General features: G+C 38.2%; 1 protein-coding gene across 1 annotated transcript in view; it reads left to right on the forward strand.

Annotated features, from left to right (window-relative positions):
- LOC124353623 (protein TMEPAI-like) overlaps positions 1 to 16,896 on the forward strand; it is a 137,188-nt gene that overhangs the window by 86,553 nt on the left and 33,739 nt on the right. Inside the window, exon 3 of the mRNA XM_046803547.1 lies at positions 639 to 769. Within this exon, the coding sequence (XP_046659503.1) occupies positions 639 to 769 (131 nt within the window). The remainder of the gene's footprint in view (positions 1 to 638; positions 770 to 16,896) is intronic.

The raw sequence follows: 16,896 nt of genomic DNA on the forward strand, positions 1-16,896 counted from the left end.
TTTCCTACTTGGTCACCATGCCATTGATCAATCCGCAGTTAAGTGTTCACTGCCGGACAATCCCAATACTTAAAGATACGTTTCTTTATCCCACACAAAATATTGATTAGCCTACACAAATTCATATTCTATATAGTATTAGTGGTGAAATATCTAGTGGCTTGTCAGAAAATCTGCTACTCGCCACAATGTTTTTCAATATCTCGGTGTGTTATCTTCGAGTTAAACAATGTATTCGATCACGCAACCTTGATACGTACGAAAGTAACAGTTGCATGCCACTAGAAGATCTACCCACTAACGCAACAAACGAAGACGGGTCCCCACGAAAAAGAATTGGATACTTATGACACCAGCGCTGTCCCTGGGCGGCGCGCGGCGCGCTGAACTAACCTTGGGACACAGCATAAAGTTGTTGCCCACCATAAATATCAGTTATCCTTTTCTCTACCAATAACCAATGGCTTATAACCAATAATTATTTTTCTTATTATATTTAACTTTTTATGTAATGCCAATAACTTGTGCATACTAGGTGTGTGCATTTCAGCATCTAATTATAATTTCTTTGGTTATGTTAGTTTTGAATGCTGATTTGTATCGTTATTTGTATAGTTATCTTTATCGTTATTTTTCAGTGTGGAGCGTCGCTGTGCTGGCGGTGCTTCTAGTCACGACCCTGGGCCTCATAACGTGTGTCGTGAGTCACTACAAGGGCACGGTGCGGCCCTGTCACCCCCCCGCCCCTGCCACCCCCATAACCACCCCCGTGAGTACGGCCCTGGTTACTTATACTACGCTATGATAGTTGATGACTTACTTTCATCCAGAGTTTTCTGTTCACATACCCTTATTGCTAGCATAAGTTAAAATCTTTAACCCTTTAAGTGCTGATTATATTCACGCGTTTTTAGGAGATTTACAAGCACGTGCAGGAAGTAAATAATCAGTACATAACAATTAAAAAAGTGCGACAGATTACATATCTTCTTTTAGTGAAAGCTTCAAATTAAAAAATAATAATTACGATTGCTTACCTTTGCATGTTGAAGACTTTTTTGTTTATTTTTTTACATTTAGCACAGAATAGCACTTTACTAAACTCACTCAAATAAAAATTCCAAAATGTAAAATATAAAGACAAATTTATTACAAATACAAATTATACACAACCTATAAGTTTAGTTTTTTTTAAAAAAAGCTCAAGAACAAAAAACGTGTTACTTGTGCTCGCTTAAAAGCCCTGTAAATTTGGCAGATTCACCTACAATTCCTACAAAGGATGAGTTTTATAGCAACCAAAGGTTGGTATTTTACGTATTTTTGGCCTGTATTATGATTAAAAAAAGGTCTACAATAAATAAATATCTCACGTAAAGAGATACTCCCATAAGGAACAACAATTTCAGCTGACGATAAGCAAATTTATATCTTTCTGTGGTCTAACGACAGGATTTAGGAAAAATAAAAATGTAATTTGGATAAATTAATAGTGTCGTTTTTCTAGTTTATTACTATACAAACTAAATTGAGAAATATTATTAACTATGGATGTTGTGACGTTTGCGGTAAACGTCGACCTAACCTCGCGTAGCGCAATATCAGCACTTTTAGAGTTAAGTTACTTTGTCCCTGATGTGGATTAAAATTCGGCCTCGCAGCGAAAATTAAAACAGCTGACTGTTATAGTTCCCCAGGACAATTAATACAATCAAATACTGACTGTTGATATTGTTTAGTGCGCATTTTTTTATGAACTATCTCCCTAATTTATCGACCGATTTTAAAATCTTTATATCGTTCGATTTGAAAATTTAATTGTCGAAATAAAATATATCAACTGGAACTCTGTATAACGTGCAGTTTTTTTTTTTTTTTTAGGTATTAACACGTTGTTTTTTTAAAGTTACTATTTCGAAAGTAAAGCTTGTAAAAATACATTTTAGTTTCTGGTGAACCCATAATGTCGACTTTTTACAACAAGCCGATCTAATATTAAAAATTGTTTCGCGAAAAAACTAAATGATATCCGTTTGAATAAGGTTTTAAAAGTTTTCAATGTGATATTTAGATGTATTTGGCACAAGAATAATACCCTATAATAGAGAAATAGAGTTCACTATATTGAAACGAAAATTTAATTCTAAAGAAAACGTTATCAATGTAATTTTGACTGTATTTTTCTTTTCTTGAATTTTCTATTTTCTCAGTTGATTTGCATGTACATACCGTAGACTTGTCGATATTTTAACTGTAGTTATTTTACTGTTTGGAAAAATAAAGAATCAAAAATTTGAAATATTATCGTCGTTCCTAAAACCAAAGATAGATAGATTAGATAAGATAGAATATCAGTTGGTAACGACATTTATTCAATATAACTTCGAAACACAACACAACGTTACAAAATATTGCAATAGACTGAACTGTCAACATACGCTCAGCTGTTTATTAATGATCATTATTACATCTCTTGTCTTATTTCCTCATTTCCGTTTCTTTTGTATAATGCATAATAACGTTTATAGTGGGTGCAATGTTATTACATAACTATCAGTTATATATAGCTTCATTTTTTAAATTAAAAGCTGGCTGTAGTGAAAAGACCTCGTTATTTTCCCCATAAAAACAATGGTTTTATTTTAATGAGCTGCCAGTTTGTACTGGGTTGAGATAGAAAGCTCTAGTTTCCGCTGTTCTTCTTCTGTTGTCAAGACCTTTAAAATGAGAGGTCACATAATAAGTTTACATTTAAAAACTTTGAGCCCCTCCAAAATCCCATTTTGGGGAAATGGGCAAAGTTGTAACGGGGGCTAAAAAGTTCACTTCTATTTCCTAGAAAGGTGTCCCGAGTTCCATCCTCCATCCATAAAAAACTAAACAGAGTAACCATACTTTTAACTCACCTCACACTACATAATCAATACGTATCTAAACGCTTTGTAGTTTTTTTTTGTCAAATGTTTACTTATTGAATATTCAAGCAATGAAGTACAAACATGCTTAAGATTTTTCTGAATAATCTACAAAAATATCGGAATAAACTAAAACGCGTTTTGATGCAAATGATCAAATATATTTACAATCTCCCATAATTTTACGACTAAAATGAGTTCGTAAAAGTGCATGAGGTTTAAAGTTGTTCTTATGGGGTTGCAATCAAGCTGGCTCTTGGATCAGTGTTGCATGTCTGATTGATCCCAAAAAAATTCCCTTACTTGCGATGTGTTCTTAAAAAATTCCCTACCGTTCCACATATTAAACGTCTCTGATTTTTTCAGTCGATTTAGGCATCCAAGTTAGCCATAGTGTATCCTATACAGGAACAATTGCGTCGTGCAGGAAAAATTTCCTACAACTGATCACAACAAAGTAGTATTTGAAAAGCCGCAAAGCAGGCTTATGAACAGCGTATTGGTGTCTACACATGTATTGCATCGAAAAGAAAACACCACATTTCATTACCTCCGTGACTAGTAAGGCTCGCATACAGAGTGGAATATGTGGGCGAATACAGCTACACCGCGCCTCCACATGCACTCATGCATCTCATGCTTTCCTGTCACGAAATGCACACATGCATGAAACATGCATGCTCGTACACAAGCCTTTCACGTCGATAAGTGCAGGGCAATTCACGGAGAAAATACAGAACCAGCTCGTGGCGTATTATATGATAAAATACAAAACATTCGTATGGGGAAGTGCACACGCTAAGTCTATAGAGTTAACAACCAAGGGCGATTACTTATTATCGCAAATGAGACGAGTATACGTTCTTCGATCTGAACTTTGCAGTTTAATTATGCTGTAATAGTTCGTTAGAATGTAAAATTGCCTTTTTGCAAAAAACTTAATTTAATATTGGATTCTCATTAATATAAAATACAGTTAAAAAACGAAATCAATACTCGAGTTGTAATTACCATGTTTGAATTGTCACCGTTTTAACTTGATAAGAGTTCACATTGATTTATGTGACTTCAGACACGGTTTTGTGCCGTAGGCGTATTCGGTATTTTCGGAACGATGATCGAATGCGTTGACGAGTATCTATTCGATTGCCTTTAACGCGACGATCCAATACGCGGAACAAGTATTCGATTACTTTTTAAAGCAACGGTCTAATGTATGGATTATGTGTACGATTCGTTTTTAAACCGATTGTGTGGTACAGTATTAATTTTTGGAGCGACTCCATTGCTATATACCGAGTACTTGAAAGAATACATCCATGTACGCGGACCAGTATTCGATTATTATGGTCGAAGTACATTGAACGGTGTTTAGAGTGGTTAGCCTCATCGAGTATCCGAATACAGAACGATATTCGTTTTACATAGACGAAGTATTATTTCATACCATTGTTTGCAGTGATGAAAACCACATTCGTAGCGTTGTTTGGACAATTACGGAATAAATTACATGATCCGAGTGTTCGACTACTTGGAGAAACGATCATGGAATCAGAAGCGATTATTTTAGTATTCGGTGCAGTGATCCCCGTACTTGAAATGTGGCAAATCCGTAGTTAGTACTCGTATTTTTTTTAGTTGTACTAATGAAGAATCCTAATCTAAAAATCTATGAATAATACACAACGTTCTCGACATTGAAAACTACAAAAAAAAAAAAAAAACTCTTACCCCCTCAGATAATTTCGGTGAAACCGAAAGGGGGTGCTTGGATGCGCGGTCACAACACACACGACATCCTATTAGTTGCCTTTAATTATGTACGGTTAACGCCAACAAACTACAGTACAGTCATATGAGCACGTGGAGATTCCACATGGCAATGTACTTCCCTTCACCCCCCTCCGTCACTACCCCTCCTAATTATACACGTGTGTGATTATACACGACAGCCACATGTTCCTGCTGGTGAAGAAGGCGATAATCTGTAGCAGGGAGACCTCACATTACTAACAAGATTAAACTCTGGAGACGATGTTGGTCTCGTGACGTGCAATGTTCAGTCCAGAGATGTTGAACCGAAACTGACGTAGCCAGTGATTATGCACATACGCTTATACAAGTGAGCAGCAGTCTTTTTAAATCAAGTTTCTGAACGCACTTCAGATATCAGGTTACAGGAAAACAATTAATATAATTAATTCTGTAACTAAATCGTATATGATTTTAAAATTGGATAATGATTTTGCGTTTTCAATAATAGCGATGATATTCGGATATATTTTTTACACCACACATTTTAAAAATATTTTTCATATACTTTCTCGTCATAATCGCCCACATATTTTCAGTGTAAAAAATTAAAATTCAGGTTTACAAAAACAAATGATAGTAATATAAAATAATAGAAATAAAATTAAAAATCGATAACTCACTATAGTATCAGCAGTTAGAGATTGCGGCTAGCCCAGGTAGGTTCATCCCGTGTTTCTACCCTGTTAGTCACCTAGGATAACTCACTATAGTGTCAGCAGTTAGAGATTGCAGCTAGCCCAGGTAGGTTCATCCCGTGTTTCTACCCTGTTAGTCACCTAGGATAACTCACTATAGTGTCAGCAGTTAGAGATTGCAGCTAGCCCAGGTAGGTTCATCCCGTGTTTCTACCCTGTTAGTCACCTAGGATAACTCACTATAGTGTCAGCAGTTAGAGATTGCAGCTAGCCCAGGTAGGTTCATCCCGTGTTTCTACCCTGTTAGTCACCTAGGATAACTCACTATAGTGTCAGCAGTTAGAGATTGCAGCTAGCCCAGGTAGGTTCATCCCGTGTTTCTACCCTGTTAGTCACCTAGGATAACTCACTATAGTATCAGCAGTTAGAGATTGCGGCTAGCCCAGGTAGGTTCATCCCGTGTTTCTACCCTGTTAGTCACCTAGGATAACTCACTATAGTATCAGCAGTTAGAGATTGCAGCTAGCCCAGGTAGGTTCATCCCGTGTTTCTACCCTGTTAGTCACCTAGGATAACTCACTATAGTGTCAGCAGTTAGAGATTGCAGCTAGCCCAGGTAGGTTCATCCCGTGTTTCTACCCTGTTAGTCACCTAGGATAACTCACTATAGTGTCAGCAGTTAGAGATTGCAGCTAGCCCAGGTAGGTTCATCCCGTGTTTTTCTACCCTGTTAGTCACCTAGGATAACTCACTATAGTGTCAGCAGTTAGAGATTGCGGCTAGCCCAGGTAGGTTCATCCCGTGTTTCTACCCTGTTAGTCACCTAGTATATCCTTAATCAAATCAAAATTGCTCTTACTGTAATTTTATTCTAAATTGATATAGTATACAAGGGTGATCTGAAAAGTGTCCGAGACACATCTAACGAGAGAGATCTAACGAAGACACAAGACATCTTTTCTGAAACTTTTATTATTTTCAACACAGTCTCCTTGTAACTGTACACACTCCCTGTAACCCGTCCAAATAGTAGTCGGCATTTTTCTCTGTAAAATAATTGTTCATGAAGGGATTGCCCCTTCATTTGACGAAAATATGTGTCTTTCGAGCGCAATTTTTATATGAAGGAAGTCGCTTGGGACTAGATCTGGTGAGTAAGGCGGATGGTAAAAGTAAAGTAAAGATGTATTATTTTACCAGGCGAAGTTAGGGCTAAGAAGCTCTCTCTAACACTTAACCTGGGGACCAACGGCTTAAAGGTGACTGTCGAGCCACCACCAATGGCCGGGCAAGTGGGCTGCTTGCAAGGACAGGGTCGCTCAGCGGCCACTCATCCAAGCAGCAGCCACGCTCGACGTTGCTTCTTGATCCGGTTATCTTGCGATAACCGTTGTACCCGCTACACTACGCCATTGGCAGATGGTCAAACAGTTCAAAGCGTAAATCGTGTGTTTTCGCCACGGCAACTGCTGATGTGTAAGGCGGTGCGTTGTCTTTGTGAAACATGTTTTGCCTTCAGCTTGTCAAGTAATGAAACATAGTATGCTCCTGTAATGGTTTTTCCTTTTTGAGGATAATCGATTAAAATACGAGTACAAAAGGTTCAGCAATAAAATACGTTGAATGTTTCGTCGCAATGCTGACGGTGCTAAGGATACTGACGCGACTGCAGAGTCAGCGCGGCTTAATGACGCATGTGGCGGATACCCGTCTGTGACTCGCACAAAGGCGGGAGCCCGGCACAATATGAGTACGTATTGACGGAGCGCACTGGCAGTCATAGTCTAGCCTTTGTCGGTATTCCACATCCAACCCGGGGAGCTCTAGGCTCTTTAATTGCGAGCCTTTAATGGAAATGTCCGCACCGCGTCCCGTCTCGCGCTCCATGAAAGCCCATATCATAGAAGTGGATGTCGGTCTATGAGACAGTCGGTTATCATAGAGGACGTCATAACGTTTAATGACACACGTGCACGTGGAACGCGGTTTAATGTGACGTTCTCATTTCAATGCTTGACCATCGCGTCGCTCCGACTCGGTCGTCCGGTTGAATCGGTCGTAGGCGACTAATTGCTTCCACCTTGCGGTCTATGCGACTCGTTTCTATGCACGTTTATACATGTTCGATTCGCGCATAAACCGCTGGATTACATCTCGCCTGAATTATAACCTCTCGGTACAGTTTTTGTCCCGTCGTGTGTTCGGAGGTGGAAGAAAATAATGGTGATGATCTTTTGAAATGGTCTGTGCACTTACAGTTTCAACTTGCAAAATTAATAGAAGTCCGGTTGCCTACCTGTTTCACCTAATGATTACAATGTCAGAGGACTGGAAAGTTTGCAGGTGTCCATTAATTCTAAAACCGTGGGCATGTTTTTGCGACCTTGTGGTAAAAAATCACAAATCACTATTTCATGTAGAATATGAAAAAATAATAAACTTCGCAGACATCAGATTTTAAAGAAAATTTTAATAAACGTTAGTCCAATAATTATGGTTTTGTCACTAAACTACTATTAATATATATTTTTACCAGACTACAAGTTTTGGGCGTCTAATCAGGAGGACCCATAAAAAGAAGACACGAGGTCTTAAGTTTTGCGAGAATTTCAGACGTCTGTTTATGTAGTGTTGGGATTTTGTGTGTTACACTATGACATCAATATTGGGAATTCATCACCAAAAGGAGGAGTCAAAATTTAGAAACTCCAAAGAATTTTACACAGCCTTTCGGATCTTTGGCTCAGCCGTGTTCGTTAGTTTTGGGAACTATTCAAAAATGCAATTGAATATTAACTTGGTGATTTTGAGAAAGCTGGAAATGTTTCCATATAATTTGTATTGAATCGTATATACAATTTCTTTAGTGCCATTATCACATACCATGTACTATAGAAGAGGATTTTGTGATCAAGGGCTTACCCCTTAGTTTAAAAATCTTTTTAGTGAAGACGAATCAATGTTTTTTTTAAACCTGGAAATCTTTTAGTATTCAAAAACACACTCTTAGCCCAGCAAAAAGACCAACTACTGTACAGTATTGTATTAAGTTCCCTACAAGGTCGAGCTAGGCTGGTGCTAGTCCAGCGGCTTGCCTAGGTTTCGCAACACAGGCGGTCTGTCGCTGGTGACTTGGAAGAGCGGAGAGCGCAGCGAGCGAGTCCACGTGCGTTTAATGGGCTGTCCAAGGTCGTCGAGGCAGCATGCAGCATTTGCTCGGCCTCTCGGGCTAAGTAGTCATCCAAGGGAACTTAATCTGTATTTTTTGTTTTTTAAGACTGTGTTAAGATACGTGCGTTAAATGGGCTGTCCAAGGTCATCGAGGCAGCATGCAGCATTTGCTCGGCCTCTCGGGCTAAGTTTTTATCTAAAGGAACTTGTTTGGTATTTTTGGTCGCTTAAGACTGTGTTAAGACACGTGCATTTAATGGGCTGTCCAAGGTCATCGAGGCAGCATGCAGCATTTGCTCGGCCTCTCGGGCTAAGTTGTAATCCAAGGGAACTCGTTTTGTATTTTTGGTCGCTTAAAGACTGTGTTTTATCACTCGTTTGACGACATTAGTGGAAGCTGTAAAGCCACAAATCAAATGCTCAAGTACACCCGAGACGTTCTGAACGTTGATGTCGCATTAAATCACATTTAGACCCGTTGCTCTACATTGAAATCTGATTTACAGCTGTAAAAGGTCAACCGACGCTTAATGGGCACTCGTGTTCCGAACGGAACGACTCCATTGGTGAATCAAGAGTGACCCTTTCTTTGGCGAACCCTTAAAGCCTTTGAAGCTCTGAGCCCTTCGGCCATTCTTCACCCCTCGGTTTGTCAGCCACCCCTCAGCGGCACTCGGAGGTGGATCGATTGTCGGACTGAGAACTTGTCGGCGTGACACTCTCCTTGTGAGATTGTTACCTACGGACGAACAGACAGCGAGGGTGGGAAAGGCCGTTGGATCCTGACTGACCACTCAATCACTCGCTCATCACCCCTAAAGAGGGTTCTGGATCCGGGGTGAGTTCCGTTCAACATTGTAGATTTCCGAATGCTTCGGCCGTTTTGGCAGGATACCGATAGGTCGACAGCCGTCTTGGACATTTTCTGCTCACCATTTTGTGAATATGTAAGTTATCTATGACTTTTTGTTTTACTTATTAATTGTCTAGCTGTTATTGTCAAAAACCATCATTTTAATTTTAATTCAATGCTTATAACGCACTTGCACTTTACATAAACATTTTCTCAATATGGTTAAGTTTTTTCTTGGATTATTGTTTAAGCATTGAGATTGTATTGGCTAGAAAGGAACGTAATGGGGCGGGGGTTGATTACTAACCTAGTTGTGGCTTGGATTAAGGTGGATTCCGGATTCTGTATAGTACAAGAGGTAAAGCTAATTCGAGTGTAGGTACACCTATTCAGTTATATTATCGCATGGATACTCCGAGCACCGTGACCTAAACCAATATCTTTTCCGGTTATATCATGTGTATTTAACTCTCAACGTTTACTCACATTGTTTATCACATTATTCTACCGAAACCGCATGAGCCCAAACCGTTAGCGTTGTATATTAAATTAACAATACTTAAATTTGACATGTTAATTTCTCCAATAATCCCTTATGGTAACAGAAATATTTGTTTAAACCATACACAATGTTCTATTAAAGGTAGATGAAGTACATTAGTGTGTCTCTCTACTGATACCAGTGGCCACTCCAATAATTTCAAAATCGGTGGTCCTACATAGACCAATCTTCGGAGCTATGATTTTTTTCTTCGTAACAACTAAAATTGTAAACCTGCGATTATTGTCTGTTTGTTAGCTCTGATCGATCGACGCCCCTGAAGCAAAGCTAGATTTTCAGTAGACGCGCTGGACCAAGGAGGCGACGTTGCGACGCCGCTGACAACTCTTTCTGTTCAACTTTCGTCTGTCACAGTGTGACGCCGCGACGTCCGGCCCGGCAGAAACTCCCTCAATAACAAGTTTTGTCCCCTGTATAGTCTCGTCTAGACGCGTCTTATAAAATATGTCACGGTTTTGTACGAGAATCGGTTCCATCGGTCCATAACTTCCCTCCCATGGCTCCAGCACATTGTCATGTACCAATATTATTTAACTGTTGTACTAAAAATTCTGCACTTTTTTAAACAAAAAATGTGGAAAAAGTATCGATTCTCATGAAGCACGTAGTGATCGAGAATCCGCACAACTTCTAAACGACAAAGTAAAGATTGAAACAACTGTTGGACCTCAGCCATAAAATACACTTTTACAATGAAAAAAATTTAATTAGGGTTTCTTTCACGGAAATCCGTTTACGATCAGCTGTGACCTTTCAAATGAGGATCAGGAGTGTTTTTTCTTAGATGTATGCCAACAAGGCAGGAAGATTTGAATTTGTAAGGACATGGGTTTTGGATTCAAACTTTTTCCTCTAAGCTTAATACATCGTCCAAGAATCAAAACTAATCTGTTTGAACAATTCTTGCCCTTTTATCTGTTATACGACTATATTATTTAACAGTTAGATAAACAAGGGAAATATATATATATATTCGTATAAACAAGGAACTACCTTCGGAATCACAACAAACTTGCTGTTTGTCAATTCACTAAAAGAGTCACAGATTAGATTATTACAAAATTAACTTGTAATACAGGTTGTAATAAGCAACCACTGACTCATTGTAAAGCGCCGTGACACGCAAGTCAGGAATCACAACAAACGTTCTGTGTGTCAATTCAATAAAGGTGTCACAGTTTATTACAAACTTAACTTGTAATACAGGTTGTAATAAGCAACCATTGACTCACAGTAAAGCGCCTTGACACGCAAGTCAGGAATCACAACAGTAGTTAACATGATTGTCACTGCAAGAATACAAAATGGCGTCAAATCAGGGTAGGTGATCTTTTCTTTATATGAAACAAATACAATCTGTTAATAATTTTTTGTGTTGCAATTGTCAACTTGGTTTAGGTTAGGCATTGATTTAATTTTTATATTCTGATCTTTTAAGTTGTCTATTTAGTTCGTTTTTCGGCATTGGCAACCAAAGTGGCCTTATAATAACTGACGATTTACTGAATTGTTGGTACGCTAATTTAATGTAAGGCTTTTCAATTAACCTTTAAAGAAATAAGGAAATTCAATAACTTTCGGTTCATGATATCTCCATGTGCATCCCGAAATATCGGAAATCTGTCAGTAATATTCTGATGTGGTGAAAATAAAAAACTGAAATTATTGTCATGATACTGCCCATCTTTCTATGTATGTTTTTGAATTAAGATGTAGGTAATTTATTGGTAGATCTCTTCAGCCAACAATGAGATAGCTCCACTGCCCCCTCCAATTACAAGGAGACGCGTATTGGTAATTTGAAAAGTTTCGTTATAATTTCTGTTGTCAAAAAAGACTTTCTACAATGAATCATAAAATCTGTAAGATAGCTCTCAGCAGAGGACGGGAGATATCTGAAGAATATAGTTAATCGTGGTAAGAATGTTTTGATACGGTATAAGTCAGAAGCCCTAAATGATTACAACGGCATTGGCCGGGTAAGCCTAAGAACAAAGATACGGATCATTGATTGGTTGACCTCCACCAAATCACCAGATTGTTCTCCATACACCGTTACAATCAGACCATCAACGCTAATTGGTGGACTAGTTTTTATTATTTATTGTCTGAGTATGGTTCCCCACAACGACCCAAAATACATCAAGAATATAACTGAATTTGCGTGCAGTGTTTGAGTGACGTAAACCGGAAAACTTGATGATAGTCATGTACTTGGCCGCAAAATGCTCTGATCTTAGAAATTGTTTGATTAGTCTTGTATTAAATGCAAGATTTCTCCACAATAATCTTTATCATTTTTAGCGACGTCAATATTTAGATCTTGTAATTCTATTAAAGCTTGTCAATGAGGACTGTTAAACTCTTCTTTCTAAATATTCTCATATTGGTTTTATATGGCAACTTTTCTAAGGCTGTCTTCAGAGCTTATTACAATGGGATCTCCAGGCCACGCTGCGGTCTTTGGGGTGTTCGGTGTCTAGCTGTAGGATGCAATCATAATTAGGTCAGGTTATCTTATGTTAGGTTAGCATATCGCCCCTACCCAGTGCATATTTTGGACTTTTGTGTTATTGTACTTCTTTGCACTGCATCTTGTTCTTGTTTGTAGTATTTATTGAAATTGTTGTCTTTGTCATTTCTGTTTCAACTTGATGTTTGATTGAATTATTTCGACCGTCTTAAAAATAATTTGTTGTTAAATTTACCGTTTTTCGAAGTATATTCGTGCAAAGGTCTTAGTATTGTTATGCGCAAGCATTTTGTTTGATGTGATGTTTTTGCAGTTTTCCGGATTAATTTATTATTACTCTTGTTACATATTTTCAGGATGACCTGTATTGTTGCCTGTTTCCTGTTATGTACATATTTCCTATTCGCCATTGTGGCGTGGTATTGGAATATATAGAATGTTTATTTGTAAATCGGTAAGGGCTGATGAAGTAATTATAAATAAGGTAAAAACGTAAGGAAGCGGAGACTCAAGAATGAAAACATTTCAAGAATCAGCTCTTTCATGACGAAGAGCTAAGGAATTTGATTCAAACTGACGTCGCCTCTCTAATGGCTCTTTTTGTTCTTTTGGAAATTGGTTCAGCCTAGAAATTCGGTCACTCTAGATAAATGTTCCACTTTGATTCTCTTCAATCCAAATCTGTATTGCCAGGTTGTTCGGTCACGTTTCCCCGGGACGACTCTATGTTGTTCCAGTTCAGATCCAAGGCGCAGGTCGGGTTCAACACGCTGACAAGAACGCTCTGTGCGGAGGTGTTCGAGATTCATCGACGTTATCGCCGGGACGACTCGATATTGTTCCAGTTCGGGTTCAACACGCTGACAAGAACGCTCTGTGCGGAGGTGTTCGAGATTCATCGACGTCATCGTCGGGACGACTCGATATTGTTCCAGTTCGGGTTCAACACGCTGACAAGAACGCTCTGTGCGGAGGTGTTCGAGATTCATCGACGTCATCGCCGGGACGACTCGATATTGTTCCAGTTCAGATCCACGGCGCAGTTCGGGTTCAACACGCTGACAAGAATGCTCTGTGCGGAGGTATTCGTGTTTCATCGACGCAGCCGGGCCCCGGAAGCCAAGTTTACGCGCGAAATAAACGGACTGCCGCGATCCGCGCATATTTCCCCGGCAAAGCTCGGCGAGGCGCGCTGTTAAGGTGGGAAATGACCGAGAAAATAGCCGCGTGCTTGGACCGACATAGCACCTGCGATATGCGCAGACCGAGTGGCTAGGCGCACACTTCGTGCTGGCCAAACATAATGTGTATTATATACAGTGTGTCCATAAATTACTCAGACTTTACAATTTAATTTGTAAGAGCATTACACGTTCCATAAACTATAGTATATCTTGCTTACTTTACTGTCTGTTTGTCTAATTATGTTTTTTTTTGGGGGGGGGGGATATATCTTTGAATTGAACCAAATTTCAAACTTTATAAATAATCAGTTAAACATAATTAATAACTCGATTAGTGTATTTTAAGTGGAGCTCACTAAAAGCTATTTAGCAAATTTCAATTTTTTTTTTATTTCACTGATCACAATTACCGGATAACGTGGTCCGCTAATTTCCAAAAGATTGCTGTTTTTTATTGTTTTTTTTTTTATTTTTTTTATTAAAAATAAAGTCATTATTCGGCTATTAATTTCTCGTAGTGAAATCAATTTGTTACCAAAATGTTCATCTAAAAGTAAACCATGTTTTACTATTCTAAAAATTTTTCACAAAATATCCCGTTTTTGAGTTATTATAGTTTGAAATATTTTTTATGGTCGCTGTTTAGAAACCTAATATAATACTTTTATAAAACCTTTTACAAAACAGGTCTCAATAAGACTAAACATTTTGCAAAGTTTGAACCTTATAGCTTGATTTAGTTAAAATATAGGCTAATTAACACACGGTAAACTAATCAAGATTAAACTATACTTTACACAACATTTCTTCCTTATTTTTACATTACAAATCAAATTGTGGTAATTTATGGACAAGCTTTATAGTAGTCTACTACTGATTGCAAAACAAGTTGTTTTAAGTGTCGTAACATAAGGAAAATGCATTTCTTATGCTAATAATACTGGAATCTGACGCTGTCGCAGACTTGACTCCTGGAATCTGGAGTCATGTTCGTCTGAAGAGATCAAAAGAAAGTCGGCGACGAAGAAGATCAAAATGAACTCTTTACTTCGATCGTTTCGGTGTCAGATTCCAGACGCTGCACTAAGAGAAAGGTGAACTGGAGCTAAACTCAACATTCAAATTGAATCAACCCTCCACACTGTAGCTACGCAAGGTGTGGAATACTTTTTTGAATTCAATTTTTTTCAGCAATGTGTTATAAGACAACAAAATTACCTCAGATAAAATTAATAAACATTGTGTATACATTATGTAGCTAATTTCTATAGGACTTTGTTTAGATTCTCATTTTGCTATCAGACCTAGTCTAAATATTACAATAAATAATAATCTGCATTTTTCTCTAATAAAGAAATGAAGAGTCGTCAACAACAGTATTACTAGATTGCCATTTTAAATTGTTCGAAAATGTATCCACCCTTTCTCTGCCAGGTCTTTTAATACGAGTGTACTAGTCTAATTATGTCTTCCAATACAGCCGAGCTGACCTTGAATTTACTTAGACAATTTAAGCCAAAGACTATTTGACATTTCAGTTTTAGTAAACTGCATACAGTTTTAAATATATTCAATACATTTCTTTAATAAAAGGAATTAAAGAGTTACACGTATTTTAGACAGCTTATTGCTAGTTTTTAAAGTACAAGGCTGGTGCAGTAGCATATATAGTCCATTAGAGTATACACTTTGGTACTTGCTATACTTGAATAATAGGTATCTTATATAATTGAGTGATTGGGATTTTCGGATACTTGGGTTTATATAAACACACTTAAATGCTTGGAGTATTTGGATACTTTGTATACTTACTTAAATGCTTGGAGTATTTGGATACTTTGTATACTTCAATACTTGGACACATCGTAAGCAGCTAATTCAAATTTACTGCACTGCAATTCCTCATTTTTCTCAAATATTTTAGAACAAACAAAATTCCGAACGAACAACGCTTTATCTTAGATACCCTTTATTACAAAATACTCCCCACAAAATTATCTTTTCTAAATAAATACAGTTTTAAAAACATTTTCATGGCTTTTCTGTAATAAAAAGAAATCAAAGAGTTACAATTGTTTTGTTGTTGGACAGCCATTTGATAGTTTTAAAAGTAGAAGGTGGGTCCAGTAGAAAAATCCATTCCTTTATATACTTTGGTATGGGGTACAATTGGATATTTGGTATATTCGGATACTTGGATATATATCTAAATACTTAGAGCATTTGGATACTTAGTATAGATAAATACTTGGATACTTTGTAAGCAGCAAGTTTTAGTTTATAAGGCTGCAATTACTCCTTTTTCTTCACAAAAATCTAAAAAAAACCATATCACGAACAAGCGACACGTCATCGCAGATACCATATGTTATAAAAATAACACACACAAAACATGTAGGTAGTAACACCATTAAATTGAAATGCAGAAATGTATTGAAACTATTGTATTTTTGTCTCAAAGTCCAATATTAATGATTGTACCAAGTTCTCGAAGCAAGAATACTCAGAGTATTGATGATAATCTGCCGCCGCGATTGCAGCGCGTGCAGAGACAATAATTAAAACCCTGAATAGGGGAAGTAGAATAGGTTGAGTACCGACAAAGGATGGGGCGAGAGTATTGCAATGAATCTTTAATATATAGACCTAGCTCTAGTATAGACTCCCTGTCCCTATTCCCTTTATGTGCTGCCTAGATTATCCCTGCAGGGAACGCCAGCTCGTATGTAATCACGGTAGTAATGGGTGTCACTGTAGAAACTATCCAACCTTGAGGGAATACATAGACCTAGCTCTAGTATAGACTCCCTGTCCCTAGTCCCTTTATGTGCCGCCTAGATTATCCCTGCAGGGACCGCCAGCTCGTATGTAATCACGGCAGTTATGGGTGACACTATAGAAACTATCCAACCTTGAGGGAATATATAGACCTAGCTCTAGTATAGACTCCCTGTCCCTACTCCCTTTATGTGCTGCCTAGATTATCCCTGCAGGGAACGCCAGCTCGTATGTAATCACGGCAGTAATGGCTGTCACTGTAGAAACTATCCAACCTTGAGGGAATACATAGACCTAGCTCTAGCATAGACTCCCTGTCCCTAGTCCCTTTATGTGCCGCCTAGATTATCCCTGCAGGGAACGCCAGCTCGTATGTAATCACGGCAGTAATGGCTGTCACTGTAGAAACTATCCAACCTTGAGGGAATACATAGACCTAGCTCTAGTATAGACTCCCTGTCCCTATTCCCTTTATGTGCTGCCTAGATTATCCCTGCAGGGAACGCCAGC

Source organism: Homalodisca vitripennis, chromosome 2, assembly GCF_021130785.1.
Source record: "Homalodisca vitripennis isolate AUS2020 chromosome 2, UT_GWSS_2.1, whole genome shotgun sequence".
Lineage (NCBI taxonomy): Eukaryota > Metazoa > Arthropoda > Insecta > Hemiptera > Cicadellidae > Homalodisca > Homalodisca vitripennis.